The 22,820-nt window shown below is 48.3% G+C and overlaps 3 protein-coding genes and 1 pseudogene across 6 annotated transcripts; 2 read left to right on the top strand and 2 right to left on the bottom strand.

Annotated features, from left to right (window-relative positions):
* Positions 1-2,288: 2,288 nt before the first annotated feature.
* On the bottom strand, positions 2,289-8,928 carry Osgep (O-sialoglycoprotein endopeptidase). The gene is made up of 12 exons (XM_075949634.1): positions 8,806-8,928; positions 8,516-8,698; positions 5,972-6,091; positions 5,702-5,877; positions 4,345-4,440; positions 3,957-4,006; positions 3,769-3,847; positions 3,368-3,433; positions 3,172-3,262; positions 2,917-2,992; positions 2,717-2,815; positions 2,289-2,488 (listed from the first exon to the last, which is right to left on the bottom strand). The coding sequence occupies exons 2-12, from the start codon at positions 8,628-8,630 to the stop codon at positions 2,449-2,451; spliced, it is 1,008 nt and encodes a 335-aa protein (XP_075805749.1). The 5' UTR covers positions 8,631-8,698; positions 8,806-8,928; the 3' UTR covers positions 2,289-2,448.
* Positions 4,940-5,034, top strand: LOC142836232 (U6 spliceosomal RNA; annotated as a pseudogene).
* A 95-nt stretch (positions 8,929-9,023) lies between the features above and the next one.
* Apex1 (apurinic/apyrimidinic endodeoxyribonuclease 1) lies at positions 9,024-11,075 on the top strand. Its single transcript, XM_075949635.1, has 4 exons — positions 9,024-9,134; positions 9,339-9,526; positions 10,083-10,275; positions 10,374-11,075. The coding sequence occupies exons 1-4, from the start codon at positions 9,080-9,082 to the stop codon at positions 10,889-10,891; spliced, it is 954 nt and encodes a 317-aa protein (XP_075805750.1). The 5' UTR covers positions 9,024-9,079; the 3' UTR covers positions 10,892-11,075.
* A 55-nt stretch (positions 11,076-11,130) lies between these two features.
* Positions 11,131-14,529, bottom strand: Pip4p1 (phosphatidylinositol-4,5-bisphosphate 4-phosphatase 1). Of its 4 annotated transcripts, none has more exons than XM_075949636.1 (7): positions 14,262-14,529; positions 13,891-14,081; positions 13,326-13,432; positions 12,954-13,059; positions 12,741-12,793; positions 12,556-12,646; positions 11,131-11,945 (listed from the first exon to the last, which is right to left on the bottom strand). In XM_075949636.1, exons 1-7 carry the CDS (start codon positions 14,422-14,424, stop codon positions 11,802-11,804), a joined length of 855 nt encoding a protein of 284 aa, XP_075805751.1. In that variant the 5' UTR covers positions 14,425-14,529; the 3' UTR covers positions 11,131-11,801. The 4 variants fall into 4 exon arrangements, with proteins under 4 accessions (XP_075805751.1, XP_075805752.1, XP_075805753.1 ...); XM_075949637.1 differs by having other exon boundaries at positions 14,283-14,528; XM_075949638.1 differs by lacking the exon at positions 12,954-13,059.
* Positions 14,530-22,820: the final 8,291 nt, after the last annotated feature.

The following is a 22,820-nucleotide window of genomic DNA, read 5'->3' as shown; positions in this document are numbered from 1 at the left end:
AGGCTGTAATCCACACCGTGTAGATTAGGTGAGGTGAGGCTGTAATCCACACCATGTAGATTAGGTGAGGTGAGGCTGTAATCCACACTGTGTAGATTAGGTGTAGTGAGGTGAGGCTGTAATCCACACTGTGTAGATTAGGTGTGGTGAGGCTGTAATCCACACCGTGTAGATTAGGTGTGGTGAGGTGAGGCTGTAATCCACACCGCGTAGATTAGGTGTGAGGTGAGGCTGTAATCCACACCGTGTAGATTAGGTGAGGTGAGGCTGTAATCCACACCGTGTAGATTAGGTGTGGTGAGGTGAGGCTGTAATCCACACTGTGTAGATTAGGTGTGGTGAGGTGAGGCTGTAATCCACGCCGTGTAGATTAGGTGAGGTGAGGCTGTAATCCATGCTGTGTAGATTAGGTGTGGTGAGGTGAGGCTGTAATCCACACCATGTAGATTAGGTGTGGTGAGGCTGTAATCCACGCTGTGTAGATTAGGTGTGGTGAGGCTGTAATCCACACTGTGTAGATTAGGTGTGGTGAGGTGAGGCTGTAATCCACGCCGTGTAGATTAGGTGTGGTGAGGTGAGGCTGTAATCCACACCGTGTAGATTAGGTGTGGTGAGGCTGTAATCCACGCCGTGTAGATTAGGTGTGGTGAGGTGAGGCTGTAATCCACACCATGTAGATTAGGTGAGGTGAGGCTGTAATCCACACCGTGTAGATTAGGTGTGGTGAGGTGAGGCTGTAATCCATACCGTGTAGATTAGGTGTGGTGAGGTGAGGCTGTAATCCACACTGTGTAGATTAGGTGTGGTGAGGTGAGGCTGTAATCCACGCCGTGTAGATTAGGTGAGGTGAGGTGAGGCTGTAATCCACACTGTGTAGATTAGGTGTGGTGAGGTGAGGCTGTAATCCACACCGTGTAGATTAGGTGTGGTGAGGTGAGGCTGTAATCCACGCCGTGTAGATTAGGTGTGGTGAGGTGAGGCTGTAATCTACACTTGAGGTGAGGCAGATCAGCTCATCCTCTTTATTTTGCTCAAGGCCAGTCTGAGTTTGAGGAGATCTTGTCTTGTTTTGTTATTTTTTTAATGGCAAAGGAAGATGAAGCATCTGCAACAAGGTGTTTGTTACTGTAATTTAACTGAGGAAGGGAAACAATACAGAAAGGAAGTAAGATCACAGGGTTGCAGGTCCTGGTAAAAGGAGGAGTCAGCACAATAATAACTGAATAGCCCAATTATGGCATCAGAATGGGACGAGACTGAGATATGTAACAGTGTGTTGCCAGAGGCAGGGCATGGTCATGTACACCTTCACTCTCAGCACTCAGGAGGCAGAGACAGAGGCAGGTGGATCTCTGTGAGTTTGAGACCAGTCTAGTCTACATAGCAAACTCCAAGCCAGCCAGGGCTACATGGACCCTGTCTCAAAGAGAGAGGGCAGGGAAAGAAAGAAGAGAAGAGGAAAGAGGATGCGTGCACTAACTCCAGGCCCAGCGGTACAACAGATACGAACGATTCACACCAGGTGTTAACAGAAGCAGTCTTTCTAAGAAACCAGGTCCCATAGCAACATTGTGAAGGAAGCGTTCGGAGAGGGTAAGGATATATAGACTTCACAAATGGCTGGGAAGTTTCAGGAGTTTGGAAGTGGGACAAACAAACAAACAAACAAGATGGAAAGATGTGGCTGCCAGTGGGTAGAGGGGAGCATGTTAGTTCAGGGCCTCTAGTGGCAATATATACAAGATAATGGGCATGAATCTGTAGTTCTGATGCTTGCACTGGTGCTGAGGTGTTGTATATCTGGGGTGCTCCCCAAACTGGACAGTGAAATGTTTGTAGGAGGACATCAATAAAGGTTATGAAGGACAGGAGTTTTAGTAAAGTTGTAACTTTTTTTTTCCTGGATTTTTCGAGACAGTATTTCTCTGTAGCTTTGGAACTAACTCTTATAGACCAGGCTGGCCTCGAACTCACAGAGATCCGCCTGCCTCGCCTCCCGAGTGCTGGGATTAAAGGCGTGCGCCACCACCACCCGGCAAGTTGTGACTTTTTTAAGTGGCATCCTGACTGTCTCCTTCAGTGAATGTGACAATTCCCTAAGCGCAGAACCGTCAGCACAGAGCACAGCACTAAAATACTCTTACTTAGGATGCTGAGTTAACGGGACGGTAGGAGGCACCCGTCAGAACCATCTGCACCATCAACCAAGAGCTACTCTGACCCTCACCCACTTGTCCACTGCCCTCACCAGTAAGAATTTACCCAGCGCTAACTCTGTATTAGTCCAGTTATCAACATACAAAAAGGATTTTTTTATTGTGGAGTCATCTTGGGGTTCCATAGGGACCCTAAGTCTCGTGTGGAATCCATACAGTTGCCAGAGAGGAGCAGAGTCATTGCATCACCAAGATCACTCCCACATCAGCACCGCTTGGCAAGCTGATGCCGTCAGTCCCTCCACGTCACTTCTACTTCATCCGTCCTATACCTGCGAGAAACAGGAAAACACCCGTGACTGCCTCTTAGTACTTTATTTTCTTTGATTTTTGGGATAGCATCTGCAGCCCAGGCCTATCTCAAAATCACAATCCGCTGGCCTTGGCCTCCCACATAGCCAGGACCACAGGGCGCGCCACCATGCCCGTCACCATGGCATCATCTGTTCTCTGACTTCCTGAACCTACTGTCCACTCTCTCACAGGAGGACGTGGCTCACCTCTGTGTGATTCCAGACTCTGTGAGAGGGGTCCTATGTCCAGCCTGAAACATCTCCCAACCTGCTTGGGCTATCATGGCTCCATTGTCAATGCAGAATCTGGGGAAGAAGAGATAACAAGACTTGTGGCCTAAACACAGAAACCATTTATAACTGTAATAACAGGAAGAGAAGAACTCAAGACAAAGACAAGGTTTCACCTTTCATCTGTTGCAAAGAGCCGGGCTCCCCGCTCCTGGCACATGGCCGCCATCATCTCCTGCAGCCTCGTGTTACCTGTGAAGAGACAGGAGCCACAGAGAACTGAGGTCTGGCTAGCCATTATCAAACCAGAGACCGGGGAAGTACGGGAGAAGAGAAGAAACAGATAAGCCTCCAATCTCTGCTAATGCAGAGAATCAGGAGGAGGATGGCTAGCAGGACTAGGGAGAAGCACTCTTCCTGGTGACACGTACATCCAACTCCTCCTACGATGAGGGCCTCGTTGGAGCCACAGTGTGCCATGGCTCGCTCTGTGATCTCCACTAGCATTGCGAACACCGTTTCCTGTGGAGGACAAACAAGGGGGAGGTGTCAGAGCAGCACCCCGCCTGCACTCTAGTTCAGCTCTACTTTAGAGCAAGTTTGCACCCCAGCTTCTCACTCTTTTACCTGTAAGGAGAAACACAGGTCTTCAGGAGTACATTCCCCGGTGGCCAGCATTCTCTGCGCGGCATCCTGCAATCAAAGGGTAAACAACCCAAAAGATGAGCACCTTGGTGCGCGAGGCTTTCATGAAAACAAAAATCCCTGCCTTCGGAAGGACCGCTGACCTCACGTCACACCCCCACGTCGTCTGCTCCTGTTTATTTTTGTTTTCGGGTCTTTTCCCCAAGTAGGGAGGGACTGCTTTACCCTCCCTGTGCTCCTATTACAGAATAGTGCCCGGCACACAGAACCTACTAAACCAATCTACCCAGCACCTATTATGAGTGAACGCTTACACAGGAAGTAAACTGAGCAGAGCAGACACACTGTTTCTAAGAGCGTGTGCTCCTGTCTCCCACTCTCACCTCAATGAAAGACAGAATCCCCGAGAATGAGACATCCATCCCCTTCACAGTGTATGGCAGCTCAACTAGCTTCTTGCCCCTACGGAGACAGGACCTGGAGTCAGCAGGTGGCTCACCCTCTGCAGCCCCGCCACACCCATTAGTACACACGACAGCACTAGGGGCTGGTGCTCTCCACGTCCTCTCACCGCTTTGCCATCTGCTCGATGTTGTAGCCTGGACTTGGGTCATTGGAAATCTACCAGCAGGAGAGAGAGGCAGAGAACCATGAACGCATCATGTAAAGCGCGTTCTTCTACACACGTGAATACTCTCATCCTCAAATCAAAGTGAAGAAAAGTAATCAGCATTTACTTTCATAATTGTACACGTACAGAGGAACAAGCACGTTTCTAACAAGCAACCGATGTATAAACAGAGACATAAACGGTTAATTTTCTCCCTCTGCTAAGTCAAGTAGCAGAGAATGGAACTCAATTTGCAAGAAGCCCAATACCTACTTACTGCTCCCTGCCTTTTATTTCTTCTTGCTCTCCAAAAATACACCGTACGCACACTACAATCTCAAGGGCCTACCTTCAGCACGCGAGCAAAACGATCCAGGCAGTTTCCCACAGCAATATCAATAGTTTCCCCAAAGATGCGGTAACGATGTTCTGAGTAGGAAATCACCTAAGAACAATGAGAAGGCCCATGACACTTCAAGTCTATAAAGAGGAGTGTTTAGCTGTGTGGAAGGAAGTAGCACAGGGCCAACATTAGATATTCCAGTAAGAAAGAAGGCAAGCTGTCTAGTGTCATACCTGTAATTCTAGCACTGGTGAGGCTCAGACAGGCAGCCATGTTGAGCTACACAGTGAGGTTTAAGGCCAGTCTAGACATATAGCAAGACCCTGTCTCAAGAAAACCAAACCAGCAATTGGTAAAATGGCTCAGTAGGCAAAAACACTTCCCTAGTGAACCTAGAGACCTGAGCTTGATCCTGGAACTCCCGAAGGGTGTTCCCTGATAAGCACATGCTCGTGTCCATACACAAAAGTCATGTGTGTGGCCACGTCTCACACATATCATACACACACAAAATAAATAAATCCAAATATGATCAAGAGATTACATATATGTATGAAGCTGCCAAATTAAAAAAAATTTATCAAAGAACCAACAAACCAGTGTTTACTTTGCAACATATATTAAAATTATAATGATACAGAGATTAGCAAGGCCCATGCACAGATTACACCAACTCATGAAACATCTGTATTATGTAGACTAACCAACAAAACCTGCACAGATGCACACACGCATGCACAGACACATACCAAAAACAAACCCTAAAAATAAGAATTCAAAACAGAGCTTGTTGTGGTGACCCACACAAGGCATTCCATAATAAACAGAAAAAACAGGGCCAGGTGTGGTGGTGCAAACCTGTAATCTCAGTACTTGGGAGGAGTTAGGAAAACCAAAATGTCTACCGTGAGAACCTGTCACCAATAGCACAAAACAGTAACAACACCAACAACAGTAGTAGGCTCGTGACCCCGGCTACTTAGGACCACGAGTTAGGCTGGGCTGTCTGAAGACTCTGGCTCACAATTTTCTATTAATTTCTATTATTCCCCAGATCTGACGCTCTCTTCTGACCTTCCTTGTGCTCCTACATACATGCAGGCAAAACATCCAAACATGTTTTTTAAAAAGTCATTATCTTGAAGAGTTAAATCCACATTCCTTTGCCTTTGAACTGCAAATTCTGGTTGTAGGAATAAAGTTCTAACATTTTAATTCTCCTCCAAAACTTGCAACTTTACACCTATATCGTGTTTGCTATAGTATCTTGGGCCCAAAGAACTTGGTTCTGTCTTTACAGCTCCTACAACTCAGGTAGGATACCTCAGAAGTAGGATGGAGCATAAAGATTACTCTTAAATACCTGAGTATTTCCTCCGCTGACATACAACACAGTTGGGTTCATGGCTCCAGTGACGAGGCGGCCCATTTCAATGTGGCCTATGCAGTGGTTCACACCCAGCAAGGGCTTATTCCACAGCTGGGCCACAGTGCGGGCAACAACAGCTACAGAAGCCAGCGGGGCCCCCATACCAGGACCTAACAGGGTATAAACGGGAATTAGGAAGAACAGCTGGAGAAAGCTGTGGTTCCGCCCATAGGCCTCCCTCGCTGACCGTTCTCCCAGACTCGCCTTTGGTGTAAGCGATGCAGTCGATGTCCTGGGAGGTTAGCCCAGCCTCCGTCAGTGCCTCTTGCAGCAGGTCTAGGATAACTGCTCGATGGTGCCTGGCTGTGTCACCTGGAAGGAATCCTGAGGAAAGGCATGCAGATAAGAACCATAAGGAAGGCAGGTATTAGGCTGGTGCAAAGGGAACTGTGATACAGGGCTATGAATTTTAAATTATATCTAGGTTCAAACACATTTTGTTTTGTTTTGTTGATTTTTATTGCCCTCTACATTTTCCCCTGCTCTCCTTCCTGCCTCTCCCCTCCCCTCCAACCCTCTCCTAAGGTCCCCATGCTCCCAATTTACTCAAGAGCTCTTGTCTTTTTCTACTTCCCCCAAAACAGATTTTTATTAAACAAAGCAGGAACCATTTTAAACAACACAGTTTGCTAAGACACCAGTTTGTTAGCTGGGCATGGTGGTACACGCCTTTGATCCCAACACTCAGGAGGCAGAGGCAGGTGGATCTCTGTGAGTTCAAGGCTACCCTAGTCTCCAAACCCAGGATAGCCAGGGCTTTGTACAAAGACCTTGTTTCAAAATCAAACAAAGAACAACAAAATAAACAAACAAAAACCAAGACAAAAAAAACCCCACCTGGTTTGTTTATTCCTGAAGCAAACTCTCAGTAAGCCCACCCTGCTGGCTATGGAACTGTTTGATGCCCTGGTTATACCACACGCAGTCAGACACTGTTCTGACTGGGCCCTTTCTGTTTATCAATGCTGACTGCAGGACAGTTCATCTCAATGGCTTGCTAAGTGCACTTTCTCAAGTGCAATGGTTTCGCTGGGAATCAGACAGCTCAGTTCAGGGTCCCAGCAGCCCATCAGTGACTGGGAACTTTTTTTGGTAAAGGTTTGGCTTTGGGGAGAGCTTTGGGGCCATTAAGCTGGTTGTGGCCACTTTGCTATAGAATCAACTCTTTGCCTTTGTTAGTCTGATTGGGAAATGGTTCCTGGATGGGAGCAGAAGACAATGGCTATTTATGAGCCATCAACTTACTGAGCTCTTTAAAAAAGACGTCCCAGCTGGCTTCAAATATCCAATGAACACTGAATGGTACACCCCAAGAAAGTTTTTCTGTGGCTGTAAGATCGGCTTCCACAGCTGCTCACAACAAACACGTCAACTTGTAACAGCCAGCTATTTCTCCAGGGGCCAAAAACGTTATGTATTATTGGTGTTTCAATGTCTCCACTGTCCCCACCCCTGCCATTTTGAACTCAGAATAACTGTTCAAAGTAATTCATTACCTATTTATTTAGAGATAGGTCTGAGAATGTAGCCCTGGCTGGCCTGGAACTTGCTATATAGACAAAGCTGGCCCCAAACTCAGAGATCTGCCTGCTTCTGCCTCTTGGACTGGGATTACAGGTTTGAGCTCCCGTGATAAAGGTATGTTAAAATGAGGTATCATAACACTGCAGAACGTATTCTAGCTAAGCATCATAGCACGCCCCTGCAGTCCCAGCACGCGGAGGAGGGAGAGGGAGCATCAAACAACAGATGTCAACAGTGCAAAAACTGCGATTACTTGTGTGCCGACCTATTAGAAGTAAAAACCAACAAAGATATCTTAATAAAGTAGAAAAAGAAAATCCCTTTACTCACCTGGGTTTCCCACACGCACACCTAGGTTTTAAGACAGTGTCTTTTCAAGCCCCTAATTTTGAGACAAGGTCACACATAACCCAAGATGGCCTTAAATTCAAACCCTCTTCTCTCTGCCTCCTACTATAACTATATATTGTACCACAACTAAGTTTTCTTTCCAACCTCTATACAGGCTACGTAGGTTTTCTGGAGATGCCCATGTTCACATACAGCCTTCATAATCAATTTAGTTTATACAGACTTCCTACCCTTCAGAGACTCTGCAATCCCACAGAACTGCACACGGGTCACATGGTTGGACTTAGCATATAGTAACTACCGCGCTACGAGTGCCAGGAGCGTACCCTTTAACTAAAGGAACCCAGGCCCAGTGACAAGAGTGAGTTCTAAACACACATATATTTCTACTATGTAACCTGGAACATCACACCTGTTTGGGGAGTCTTTATAGGTACACGCTGCTTATATGCGTGTGGGTGCTTTGGGAGAGGGTATAAGATACAATTTGTAAATAATCTTAATTGAGAATTGTACAGTGCCTGGTGCTTTTACATAGTTCTCAAAACCCACTGAAACCATTTCCACTTTGAGAGTAGTGAAAATCAGATAGCTACGAAATACAGTAACTTCTGATATCCGCCCTGCTGTCCTTTCGCTCTTCCTAAAAACAATGTTTATCATGCGGTAGTGTCAAGCAATCTCTGTGTGCGACTACAGAGCGACCACGGAACACTTATTTTCGAATGCTTAGCATATTAAAAGGTGCTTAATAAAACCTTAAAACAACAGGGAGTGGTGGCTCACACCTTTTACCCCAGCACTCAGGAGGCATAAGCAGACAGATCTGAGTCCCTTAGCTGGGCCCGGTGGCCGATCCCGCCGCGCGCTCACCCGTGCCCGGGGCTGTGACGTAAGTGCGCCGCGGGTTCGCCAGCACCGTGCCGTCGCGCACCACGCCCACGCCGATCTTGTTGGCGCTGCCTTCGAACCCCAGCACGGCGGGCATGATGGCCGACGCGGGATCCCGGGAGTGGGACTAGTCGGAACCGGCACCACCGCGAACAGCCCCGGGGCCTGCGGGCGCCGGAAGTGACGTCACGAGGCGCCAGGCGGACCAATCACCGCGCTCCCGACCCACGCCTGGGGGGAGGGGGAGGACGGGTCGGGTCACGTGACCGCACCAGGCTCCCACGTGGGAACGGGCAGGCTCCATTCTTTGTGCTGTGAGGGGCTCCCGGGCTTCGCGGGGAGACCAGGTAGCGGGTTCGGCCAGCTTGCTCGCTGCAGGGCCTCACGGGGTGCGCGGCGGGAAGACTGGGTGAGCGAGGCCCCGCGGTGTGCGAACGCCCGAGGGAGGAGGCTCTCCTCGCGTTTGATTTCGCCGTTTCTTATCTGCAGGCAGCGCAGTAAACACTGCTTCGGTGCGCCAGGCGCCTAAGAGCTTTCGTCACCGGGATGACAAAGCGTAGGAAGAGAGCGGCTGCAGAAGACGGGGAAGAACCCAAGTCAGGTAAGGAGATGAAATGAGCCCGTGGGCACCCCCATCCCCCAACCCCGGCAAGTTTACGACTCTACTAGACCACCGTGAACACGGTGAATACGGTCCAAGTTACACTGCAGGAGCCCGAGAAGTTGGGTAACTAGTGCGCCTCGTGGGACTATAGTTAACCCTGGCCCGAGGTTGGAAACCGCCAGCTCTTACTTTGTTTTATAGAGCCGGAGGCCAAGAAGAGTAAAAGGGCAGCAAAGAAAAACGAGAAAGAGGCCGCGGGAGAGGGCCCTGTTTTGTATGAGGACCCTCCAGATCAGAAAACCTCACCCAGTGGCAAATCTGCCACTCTCAAGATATGCTCCTGGAATGTGGATGGGCTTCGAGCCTGGATTAAGAAGAAAGGTTTAGATGTGAGTACAATTCAGGAGGGAAGTAGACTTTTCTTGGTAGAAAGAATTAATCATCTTGGTGCTTGGGCGGCGGTGGTGCTCACCTTTAATTCCAGCACTTGGGAGACAGAGGTAGGCGGATCTCTGTGTGTTTGAGGCCAGCCTGGTCTACAGAGTGAGTGCCAGGACCCTGTCTCAAAACACCCCCTCCCCCCCGAAAATTGTTTTGAGTCCAGAGGATGCTGTTTTTCTCTTTCTTGTAGTTTGGGGGACGACTGTTCCTTCAGCCACAATCTCCTTATTTATATCCTTTTTAACTAATCGCTAGAGTATTGGGGTAAAAACCTCTGGGTCTCTAGTGCCGCCTCATTCCCAACTACTAAAGATCTAAGTAGGGGTGGGGCTGGAGAAGGCTCCATAGTGCTGTGCTCCGAATGTTCAACAAGTACTCGTACGCGTCCCATTGTCGGCCACATATGTGTATCCTGTTGCTTAAATTACTTATGCACAGGGACTCCATCCTGCGTATGGTATGTAGCTAGCACACACGATTTTAACTTTTCATGTTTGCATTCAGTGGGTAAAGGAAGAAGCACCAGATATCTTGTGCCTCCAAGAAACCAAATGCTCAGAGAACAAACTCCCAGCTGAACTTCAAGACCTGCCTGGACTCACCCATCAATACTGGTCGGCTCCATCAGACAAGGAAGGATATAGTGGTGTGGGTTTACTCTCCCGCCAGTGCCCGCTCAAAGTCTCTTATGGCATTGGTAAGACCCTATTGGTTTTCATGTCTGAATATTCTTTGGCCAGTTGTTACCTCAGCTGATTCTTAGACTTTTTTTTTTATGCTGGTTTATTTCTGTAGGTGAGGAAGAACATGATCAAGAAGGCCGTGTGATTGTGGCTGAGTTTGAGTCCTTTGTCCTGGTAACAGCCTACGTCCCCAATGCAGGCCGGGGTCTGGTAAGACTGGAGTACCGACAGCGATGGGATGAAGCCTTTCGTAAGTTTCTGAAGGACTTGGCTTCCCGAAAGCCACTTGTGCTATGTGGGGACCTCAATGTGGCTCATGAAGAGATTGACCTTCGAAACCCCAAAGGAAACAAAAAGAATGCTGGCTTCACTCCCCAGGAGCGGCAAGGCTTTGGGGAGCTGCTGCAGGATGTCCCACTGGCTGACAGCTTCCGGCATCTCTACCCCAGCACCGCCTATGCCTACACCTTTTGGACTTACATGATGAATGCTCGGGCCAAGAATGTTGGCTGGCGCCTCGATTACTTTTTGTTGTCACACTCTCTTTTACCTGCATTGTGTGACAGCAAGATCCGCTCCAAGGCTCTCGGCAGTGACCACTGCCCCATCACCCTCTACCTTGCCCTGTGACACCTGCTGAAATACCTATGCCTGGGAAATAGCCTCCTCTCCCCGTACACTTTCAATAGGTGTCCTTTAGGGTTTTGTTTATCTGGTCCCGTCCTGTCCCCCCACCCCCCTGGTTTTAAATGTTAAACCAAACATTGGGTTCCTTTGAACAATCAAAGTAAAAATAAAAAGGCCCTACTTTCAATCTACAAATTTCCTTTTTCATTTTTTCATGCACAAAAGTTGTTGAATGGGAAAGGTTAGAGTCATGACATTATTTATTTACAAGCACAGATGAATCCCTAACCTCTCCTGAGACAGCGACCCTACCTCAGCCCAGTTCAGTACTGCAACTGGAAGTAAGGAAAGTCAGGAGGAATTCAGGGAAATACAGAATTAGGGGACCATATTCCATATTAAATAGTTCTATATACATCAGTTCCTGTAGTTCTGTACAGAGCAGTGGCTGACTCCACCCCACAGGACAAGTGGGGAGAAGGGACTGAAGGTACTGAGACCAGAGCCAGCCCCTGGTGAAGTGCAATAGCAGCAGCAAGGTCCTAATGGTGCACAAGAGGGAGGGGAACACCCCCCCACTTCCCACCCCTACCCTGCCCTGGAATGTCTAAGGGTCAGGAATGGTTCTCAGGGAGCACATACAGGAAGGACGTGGCTAGAACCATCTTTAGGATCCAGGCTTAGGGGCAACGTTTTGCCTATTTACCCTAAACAGCAACCCTGGAGGAAAGCAGACAGCCAGCAATGGTCTTACCTACCCTTCCAAACCTAAGTAAGGGACTGGTTCCTTCCTACCTCTCCCCAGGGGAGAGGGAGACAGCTGCTTGGCTTCCTTGCAGAAGTCCACAGAGAGCCTTTTGTAGTGTTACTGTTGCTGCCAGGCAGCTGCCAGGCACAGACTGGATCAAGGGGCTCAGGAGAAGTTCTGGACAGGATGGCTGACCTTCATACAGGCCCAATAAAGGGCCCGGCCCAAACATAGAACAGCCAGCAAAATGACAAATGCCCAGGCTGCGTAGATCCCTCCATATTGCTGTGCAGGCTTCCATGTGCCAAACTGACAGACGAGGAAGAAGAAAAAGAAGAGGTTACCTTTGATGTCTACTGCTGTAAAGTCTTAGAAAGCAGTAATAAAACGCCAACTCCGTCTCTGTTCCCTAGGCACCTGTAACCACCTTCAGGGCCCTTTCCAAGGTTCCCTCCTGCCATCCCAGACATTTGACAGCAGTGTTCACTCGCTCTTCTCTCCAGAGAGGAAGACCTACTTCTTGTTCATTAGCCACCTTTAACTTCAGTTTACCTGGACCTGGAAATGCTCCCCACCGACAAGGGCCTCATGTAGCCAGCCTGAGCAGCCTCAAGTCCAGTAGTTGAGAATGACCTTAAAATCTGATCATGGGTGCTGGGACCCACGTTTGCACCACTACACTCATACTGTACGGTGCTGAGATCAAACCCAGGGCGTCATGCACGCTAGGCCAACACTTTCATCAGCAGACCCACATCTCAACCGGCAGCAACTCACTCCCTGTTTTCATATCATAGATGGGGTCTTGATGCCTCTATTCTTGGATTCAAGGCCACACCCCAACACCCAGCTCTTTCACCATTCTCAGATCTTAGCCTGCCGATGAGGCAGATACGAGGTCTGTGTCAAGACTACTCACAGCAAGGCCAGTGGCAGTGACTGCCAAGAGTAAACCAAGCAAGAAGCAGCAGATACATCTCTTCCGAGGATATCTGCGGCCAATAGATGACCTGTGGGGAGCCAACAGAAACGGTGGTTTGGAATAGCCCTGCTGACTTTATGCCATACGTTACCCAGTTACCAGTGCAATGGCTAACCACTTACACTTTCCTGCAGTGAGGACATCGTGCCAAGGTTCGGTCAGTGAATTCTGTCCACTATGGAAAAAGAAAAACAACCATAGCAAGAAGGCTCTCCTGCAATGAGAACCCTGAGGCAAGGAGGAGGATGACAGATGAGAAACAGGACGGTCTTGGTCAGGAGTTACTACTATTCCTAGTACTTGCCTCCTCCAGGGTTTCCCATATCCCTCCTCACCAGAAACGTATTCTTGCAATGTCCACAGATGACCCTGACACCCATTGGCTGTGGTTCTGGACTCAGAGGTCCTGGATGCACAGGCCCTAGGTTGATGATTCTTTTGCTATACAGGGGGAAAAGTATGTTTTTAAAAGTCCTTAATTTTAACTAGATCTGATGACACACAGAATCCCAGCACTTGGGAGGTGTAGGCAGGACGACCAGGAATTGGAGGTGCTGCAAAGATCGTCCTGCCTCCACCGCACAGGTGTGGGGACTGATCACAGGCATGCACCACCTTGCCCAGCTTCAGGTTTTATTTTGTTTTATTGTTTTTTTTTTTTCTGTACAGTTTGCCCAAGTATAGCCTTCCCACCTCATGTCTCTTACCAGTAGGGCCGAGGGCAGGCAATCCGCTGGGAAGTCACCTTGCAGATAAGGAGACAATTACAGGGACATCGAACATACTTCTTTCCTGGGGGTGCATTCTTGATGGGCTAGGGAACAATGAAAAAAAGAACAATGGGTATATCAGCAAAAAAAAAAAAAACCCAACCCTCTCCAAGAACATCACCGAGAAAGGACAAGTTAGACATTTAAGAGAAACAAATGTTGCCAGCATAGTCTGTCTGTGACCTCAGCACTCAGGAGGCTGCAAAGTCTGAGGGGAGCCTGGATCATTGTGAGACTGTCTCACAAAAACAAACAAGAGACCCCCAAAATACAAGAATCAAAAGCCACTACAACAACTGCCAATGAGAACTACACTTAAGGATCCAGCAAAGGTGTGAAAGCGAGAGCTGGTGGGCACTTTCTCTGGTGACGGGCGTCTGAGGAAATGGCTGGTGAAGATCCAGGAACTGAAAGTGGGTTCAGGAAGAGGTCTTCGAGAGGGTCTAGAGTCGGAAAGAGGATACCGGAAACAGGCCTGCTTTTGCAAACAGGTATAACTCACGGTAGCTTCGTTGCAGACACCACATTTGACTACATGCTGATGCATCTTGCCTTCCACGTTGATCGGAGACTGACAGACTCGACAGGTAATCATGGGGGCGCTCCCACTATCCGGGCTAGTCAGGGGTGAGTAGGGGGGTGGGTCCTCTCCCGGCAGCACTGCTGGGTGCCCCTCAGGGAACGGGGGAAATGCTGAAGAGGAAGCAGATAAACCCACTCATCATGCGGACACTTCCCACGGATGCTCCACGGAGGAAGGATGCCTCGTGGGTGACAGGTGCGTGCCACGGGGCCGCACCCGGCGCCGGTGCAGGCTCCGTCCCCGGCCCGATCCGCCCCTAGGCCCCGGTGCACCTCCGACCGCCGGCTTACCCTGGGGCGGGGCATGTTTACCGGCTCCGTACGGAGGTGCGGACGGCGTCAGGCCTCCACCGGGCCCGGTCGCGCTCCCGCCCGGGCCCGCTAAACCGTTGCCTCCAGCGCCGCCGTCGCCGGGCTCGGACAGCAGCGGGGAGCGCTCTCCGTCCGCCGCCATGGCGTCTCGCGCTCTGCCAGCGACCAGCAGCCGCCGCCGCCGCCGCCGCCGCCGCCGCCGCCGCCGCCGCCGTCGCCGCCACCGCCACCGCCGCTACCGGGTCCTCACGGCGCCTGCGCGCCGCCCCGCCCCGCCCCGCTCACGTGACAAGCGGGCCCCGCCCCTCCGCGCTGCCATTCGTGGAGGGAAACTAGTTCCCGGTTTGCGAGGGAGCGCTACTGCGCCATTGGACGGCGGCGCGGCGCGTCACGGTCACGTGACCCGCCCGTAACCGCGGAGTCCGTAAACACCGCACGTGACTGGAAGTTGTGCGAGCCATTGGAAGTGCGGCCATCGCGCTACCTGCGCCCCAGTGGGCGGCTGCCCCGCACACGTCACGTGCCCAGCCTGTCGCGTGTCTCCCCGGGGACGCCAACCGATTGGCCCGAATTTAGCGCCACAAACGTGCGGCCGGGCTGGGTGTCCCGGCCTGCAGTGGGCCTCGGGGACCGCCCCATCCTGGGCGAGCATGAAGAGCCACTGGGAGCGTGGCCCGGGCCCCGCGGAGATTGGTGAAGTGGAAGCGCGTGCCTGTAAATGCATAGAAGGATGAGTTAGGAAGCCAGAATGAACGAGACGTCCTGGACCAGACAAGGTGAACCGGAACGCAAATGGGCGGGGCACCTGAAAGATGTCTTACTACTTGACAGCACTTACTGCCAAGTCACAGTAGCCCAGTTCGGTACCGAGGACCCTCCCAGGGCGGTTGCTACCTGCTGCCCTATGCGGGCACCCAGACACGTATGTCTTGTGTGAGTGTGCACGTACACATACATAAAAGTCAAGCCCCCCAAAACTTAAAAAAGAGCAGGTCACAGTGTAGGGCTGACAGGGCGATCAGACGTTCAGGTTTGGCGAGGAGTTCAGGCCGGCCTGAGCTACAGGGAGACTGCCTCAAAACCTATTAAGGTGGACGTATTGGTTAGGCCCGGCTTCAGTCCTCTGGAGGCTGAGGTTGGCTGAGGCAGGGGGATCGTGAGTTTGAGACCAATCTGATGCACAGACAGAAATGAGCAATGCTGTTCCTGCAGGCTGGTGGTGGTATCTGGTGCTCAGTGGCTCCCTTTCAGCACCTAAAAAAAGTAGTAATAACTGATCCTTTTTTTTTTTTCTTAAGTGGAAATTGGACCCAGGGCACAAATATGCTAGAAAAGTGCTCGGCTACCACTGCTACATCCCCTGTCCTTTTTCAATTTTGAGACAAGGCCCTGGCTTGGAACTTGGTGATTCTGCCAAGGCCTTCTGGGTAACTGAGATTGCAGGCACTTGCCACTATACATGGCTGTGAAATTATTATTTCTACAAATGTCTCTACCAGGATTCAAGTTGGAACTGACTTGAAAGCCTCCTCCTAGAGGATTAGCTCTCATAGTGTCTCAAGGTGCCATGCACTGCCAAAAAAAGCAATTAAAAACCTTAATCAGCTGTAAAGCCTACAAGCAACAGTGACCAACCCGGCACGATTAGGGGCAGTGGTGACACTTGTATCTCAAGGGGAACAGCCACCTAATGGACTTTAGGCCTGGAACTGTGTGGTCAACTGCCTGCGGCCGGTGAGGCAGGGACCCTAGTGGAAACCCTATGCTACTGCCCTCCTAAGCCAGTACAATTCCTAGCAGCATTCTAAATACCTACCCAGATGTCCGCATACGCCGCTCCCTCTCCCCCATTAAAGGAGCTTCCCTTTGCAGCAGATAGACGCCACTACAGTGATCCATAGCTGATGAAAACGCAAAGAACTGTGGTCTGTGTTGTGCCTCTCTCCAGCGGATACATCTGTAGCACAACCCTTGAGAGGACCAGGATGCCTTGCAGTAGGGTCTTCTGCATATGACGTCGGCACCCATGAAATCGCAGCAGTTATTGCACAATGCCGGTGCCAGCTGATGGCAAAGCATAGATGGGAACCTCGCAAGGCCCCACCTCTAGATGAGGAGCTACTGGAAAGGAATAGGCAATAGCAGCTAAGAGAAGAACAATCAGTCTTCTGGGCCCTCTGCTAGACTAGGCATCCAGTCCCCAGTGGTTATTAGTAAACACATACAAAGATCAGCAACACAGATTGACTCAGCAGGTTGTACTTGTATGGAGGTGTGTGTGTGTGTGTGTGTGTAGCAACAAAAAAGAAGATGAAGTCGTGAAGATGAGTTCATCCAGGGACATGTGAAGAGTTGGAGGGGGAAGAGGTACACACGTTTGACTACTCAAAAATGTCTTTAAAAATTACCCACGAAAACAATAAAAAATAAATGTTTCCAAGACTGAAATGAAAATTGTATTTTTATGAGGGTGTTCACTGATGGAAGGAGAGCTCATCCTTTTCCTCAATGTCTAATGACCCCTTAGGTACAAGTGTTTGTTGATTCACTTGGCAAATCCACTTGGTAGGGGGAAGTCTCTAATTGCTTATTTTTTTTTTTTTGTCTTCAGCCCAGAAACTGAATGGAGGTTATTTTTTAGTTTTGGTCTTTGTTTTGTTGTTTAAATAGGGTCTCATTCTTAAACTAGGCTGGTTTTCAATTCGTGAGAAGCCCCATTCTCTCCCCAAAGGCCTGAGCCACTATATCTGACTCTAGATTTTGGTATTTTTAGACACAGTTTTCCTAGGTCAGTTTCGAACAAGATGACCTAATCCCATCACTGCCCAGCACATACTTGAAGAAATAAGGAGTCTCCAGACACGATGTTAGGACGGGTATAGTTCTGCATGGAGCAGGCTGGTTTGCTGATGAATTGCTACAAAGATTCTCAAGCATTAATTCTGAGTTCAGGATAGGTTTCATTATTCGAACCTGGTTATGAATAAGACCTCAAATCTACCCTTTTGTGATACCTCCATCCTCACTGAAGTTGTAGTTTATGACCACTTAAATCTGGTTCTAGCTATGCCAAAAGGGAAGACTAGAACCGTGGCTATAAAACACTTGCCTAGCATGTACTGTGCCCTGGGTTTCACGTAGAGAAGATGAGTAGAATGGTTTATGTATTAACTATTCATTTTTTATTTGGCCTGTAGGTGATGCTTTTATTATAGGTTAGATGTAGGAATGTGTGGCTAGGAATAAAGTGAGGTAAGTGTCAGCCGGTAGGTGGGATATCTTCCTATAGATGTGTGAAGTGTTGAAGGAGATACATGATGGATGAGTTCCTCAGTATATATTTTACACCCTTTGTGCGGTGTTTTGAGCCAGGAACTGGTGATTCTGCTGCTAAGTCTTCCAAATGCTGTTATTATAGACTGAGACACAATACCTAGTTTAGGTAAAACACTGTCTCCTTGTCTGTCTTTAAACCGCTCAGTCTTAACTGACCTTTGCCTGTTCAGCGGTGGGAAAGGCTCAGAAAAGAATGGCTCAGTAAGTGTTCTTATGACAAAACTGTTGTTTGAAAAAGAAGTCTTGGAAGTTTTTTTTATTTTTTATTGATTAAATAATCAATAATCTCATATCATGCATCCCAGTCTTCCCATGTCCCCTATGCCCACCTCAAAAAAAGTACATTTTGGGTTGTGTTGGGAGAGAGAGCTTATTTGTTTCCCGACCATCCAGACTACCGAAATAATCACATAGAAACTATATTATTTGCAATACTGTTTGGCCAATAGCTTAAGCGTATAAGCTAGCTCTTATATCTTAAACTAATCCATCTCCATTAATCTGTGCATCACCACGAGGTCATGGCCTACCGGCAAAGTTTCAGTAGACTCCGTCTGTCTCCTGCAGTGGCTACACGGCTTCTTCTGACTCCACCTACTCTCTCTATATATCCTTTCCAGCCTGACTATATTCTGTTAAGCCATTGGCTGAAAGCAGCTTTATTCATTAACCAATAAAAGCAACACATATACAGAAGGAATGTATTCACTGGAACATGGTCGCATTCCTAGTGACCAGCCCTCTAGGGAAGAATGAATCTTTCTCTGCCATATCCACATCAGAAACCATCAGTTGAGGAGAGCCCTTTGGTGGGAACAGGACAGAGCCAGCTCTCCCATGTCATTGCCACTGCCTGTACCACAGTGCTATGTACCTGCAAGGGCCAGGGCCAACTCTTCTTAGATGGACAGGGCAAGCTCTTGTGAGCCCTCAGGGCATTAACATGGCTTCAGGAAGTAACCCAGACCACAGACAACCCTATGAGCTTTGGTGGTAACATGGTCCTTGGCTGTATCAGGACCACTGACCCACTGATGACCCTTAGCTGTTGCACGGCCACAGGTGGTTGCACGTGCTGCTGACATCAGCATGGTATCCCAAGGCAGCAAAGCCCAAAAACATCAACAAGGCCTCAGGCAGCTGTACAGACAGCGTAAGACCATAATCTCAGACTTCATTATAGTCTGGGACAGGAGCATGGACCACAGACATCATCAGGGGCCACAGTGGTCCTTCAAGGAGGGCTAATCCAGAACGTGAACCTTTCCTCATCTCGGTCCTGGTCCTCTGTCATTGCCCAGAGCCAGGAGGATCCTGAGGCCAGGTGGCAAGTTCAGGGACTGAGTCTGCACCTGCTTAAGTGCTAGGCTGTTGTCATCACCCCAGCGAACCAACTGGGGAATGGTAGCATACAGACCTCAGCCCTGTCCCCTGCCACTGTCATCATGTCTCCAGTTCTGCCTCTCTCCACAGTGCACACACTGCTCTGTTCTTCTCTCTCCCACCTCTCCATCATGTGTTTGTTCTTTGTAGTGATGGCCACTGTGGGGGTGGGGCTTGGCTGTCTTCTGCCACCACCCTGGGTCTTTCTTTTTTATTTTTATTTTTATTTTTTTTAAGATTTATTTATTTATTATGTATACAACATTCTGCCTCCATGTATGCCCACACACCAGAGGAGGGCGCCAGATCTCACCACAGATGGTTGTGAACCACCATGTGGTTGCTGGGAATTGAACTCAGGACCTCTGGAAGAGCAGACAGCGCTCTTAACCACTGAGCCATCTCTCCAGCCCCGGGTCTTTCTTTTTTAAAAAAGATTATTTTAAAAGTTATATTTCATTTATTGCTTTATTTGTTTTTGAGACAGGGTCTTACTTTGTAGCCCTGGCTGGCCTGACATTCACTATATATATGTATAGTGTGTGTGTATACTCATTTGTGTGGAGGTCAGAAGACAACTCGGGAGTTGGTTCTCTCCACCATGTGGGTCCTTTGACAGCAAGCACCTTTACGCTCTGAGCCCTCACACCACCTCCTATGTGTTTATTATTATGCGTATGTGTGTGTATGAGTTTATGCGCATTGTGTATGCAGGAGCCTGCTGAGAGTCCTGCATCTTGATAGGCAGGCAACAGGAAGTGGTCTGTCTCACTGGGAATGACTTGAGCATATATGAGACCTCAAAGCCCACCTCCACAGTGACACATTTCTTCCAACAAGACCACACCTACTCCAGCATGGCCACATCTCCTAATAGTGCCACTTCCTTTAGGGCCATTTTTTTCAAACCACCACACTGCTGCTTCTCCTTTTCTCTCCTCCTTGCCTCTCTCCTCTCCTTTTCTGTCTCCTTGATGATCAACTTCATGGCATCGTGCATGCTAAGCAACTGCTCTAATAGTACTGTAACCCCACAGCCACCTCAGCCCCAGTGGGTATGCTTTCCAATACATTCCTCTATCAGTACCGCCACTCTTTGTGAAGGACACTCCTTGAGAAACCTACACTCAAGGTGGGGGAACAAAACAATGTCAACATTGACAGGTAAAATGTCAACACTAGTAATCTTTTATTGTGTGGGAAAAAAGCAATGCTAGAAAGTCATGATACAGCATATATACTTCCTAATAAATAAGAATGTAATTCCAGTACAAGAAAAGAAGAGGATTGGGAATAGGATTGGGGAACTAGTTCAGCTGGTATCATATCCGAAGCTATGGGATCAACCCCAGCACTACATAAACTGGGTATGGGGACTCTTGCCTGTAGTCCTAGCACTCGGGTTGTAGGATAAGGAGCTTCATTTTCAGCCACATCAAAAGCCTGGATATGTGGGAGGCTGTCTCAAAGAAACAAGACAAAAACAATGACAGCAAAACTGAGATCACTTCTGTCTAGTCAGGATAGCTCAGAAAAATTCAGTTTTTAAATTTTACTTTTAAATATATTTATTTTATTTTTTATGTGTAAAAGTTTTTTGCTCACATGTATGTGCACCAAGTGCATGCCTGATGCCTAAGGAGGTCAGAATAGGGCATCTGATCCTCTGGAATTGGAGCTATGGATGGTTGTGAGCTACCATGTGGGTGCTGTGAATGCACCCCTGTTCTTTGTGAGAACAATGAGTGTTTTAAACTACTCAACCATCTCCCAAGCCCCAGAATCCTTAAAATTAGAAAAATAATTGGGTGGGGCGGGTTGATGGCACACACCTCTAATCCTGCATTTGGGAATGATCTCTGTAAGTTCAGGGTAGCGTGATGTGTACTGTGAGGCTCTGTCTCAACTGATAAATAACTAAAAACATTATTAAATTAGACTATCATGCATGAGTAACTCGAAGTTGACTTATCTACAATAGGTCAATAGGCAGAGAAATACAAAACCATTTCTAATTTGCTCACAGTTATAAAGCTGTTTTCTCCTGGTCTCCCTTTAGGTCTTCTGTCTTTCCTTTCTTTAATAATTATTCTCACTGGTTTTTGGATATATGTGAGTATGTGTCTGTGCACACCCAGGTGTCAGTGGAATCCAGATGAGGGTGTTAGATCCCTTGGAGCTGGAATTATAAGTGGTTATAAGCTGACTGGTGTTAGGAACCAAACTTGGATCTTCTATAAAAACAGCATTGCTCTTGTTTAAAAAGACGTTTTTTCTACATGTGTGGATGTTTTTGCCTGCATCTGTATCTGTGTACCATGTGCATGCAGTACCAGAAGAGGTCAGAAGAGGGCCTTAAATCTCCTGGAATTGAAATGAGCTATCATGGAGGTGCTAGGGATGAAACTCAGGTCAGGAAGAGCAGCCAGTGCTCTTGTTGGCTTTTGTTTATTGTTTGTTTGCTTGCTTTTTCAGACAGGGTTTATTTGTGTAGTCCTGGCTGTCCTGGAGCTCACTATATAGACCAGACTGGCCTCAAAGTCACAGAGATCTACCTGCTTCTGCCTCCTGTGTACTGGGATTAAAGGCACACACTGCCATGCCTGGCTCAGTTTTTAACCATAAGCCATTTCTCCAGCCCCGACCTTGGTTTTCGAGACAAGGTCTCTCTCTCTCTGTCTTGGTGCTTGCCTATTAGGAACTTGGATTACAATTAGGAGCCGCCATACTTGACGTTTTTATGTGAGTCCTGGGGATCAGTGTATGTCCTCATGCTTGAGCAGCAAACCCTTCACTAAGCTACCCAAGTGCTTCCATGCCTCCGTATCACAAAACTCCCCGTGGAACTCCAAACTCTACAAAGTATAGTCATTAGAACTGAGATTGAGTGGGAATAAAAACCCAGGTTTAATGTTTTATACTCATGTAATATGATAGACAGAAAATCGTGGAGGTCAGACATTGTGGCACATGCCACTAACCAGAGGTACATTGGGCTCCCGATCTGGAGAATCTCGCCTGGACAACTCAGTGAGATGCTATCTCAGAAAGAAGGGAATGGGAGCAGTGAGCGAGGGAAATGGACAGAGGTAGGTTAATTTCCTACAATTGCCTTAAAACACAGACCAAACTGGGTTTGGTGAACCTTACCTGTAATACCAACATTTGGGAGACGTGGAAGGAAGATCAGGAGTTCAAGGTCATCCTCTGCTAATGTATAGCAAACTCAAGGCCTGCCCAAGAAACATAGTCTCAAAACAACAAGCAAATCCCCAAACAACAAATACCCTAGACCTTCAGTTGTCCCATTTTTTTCTCATAGTTTTACAGGCTGAGAATCCAAAGTCATGGGGTTAAAGGGTTTAGTTTCTTTTACACTTATGTTTTGTGTATGTGCAGGTATCCTCTGATGTCAGAGGAGGTTGTGGAGCCAACAGACATGGATGCAGGGGACCAAGCTCAGGTCCTCTGGAAGAGCACCAGATGCTGTTGTCTGAGGTCACACAGATTTCCCAAAGAAATCACAGAGAGGTCTACATTAATTATAAACTGATTGGCCTGGTATCTCAGGCTTCTTATTAACTCTTATAACTGATATTAGCCCATAATTCTTGTCTGTGTTAGCCACGTGGCTTGTTACCTTTTTCGGCGAGGCACTCACATCTTGCGTCCCCTGAATCTGGGGCACAACTGTAGACTGAAACTTTCCTCTTCCCATAATTCTCGTTACCACACCTCTACTTCCTGCTTGGTCGCTGTTGCCCGCCTATACTTCCTGCCTGGCTACTGGCCAATCAGCATTTTATTAAAAATAAGAAA

Source organism: Microtus pennsylvanicus, chromosome 15, assembly GCF_037038515.1.
Source record: "Microtus pennsylvanicus isolate mMicPen1 chromosome 15, mMicPen1.hap1, whole genome shotgun sequence".
Classification (NCBI taxonomy): Eukaryota; Metazoa; Chordata; class Mammalia; order Rodentia; family Cricetidae; genus Microtus; species Microtus pennsylvanicus.
Note: the sequence above shows the minus strand (reverse complement) of the source record. Positions and strands in the feature narration are given on the sequence as shown.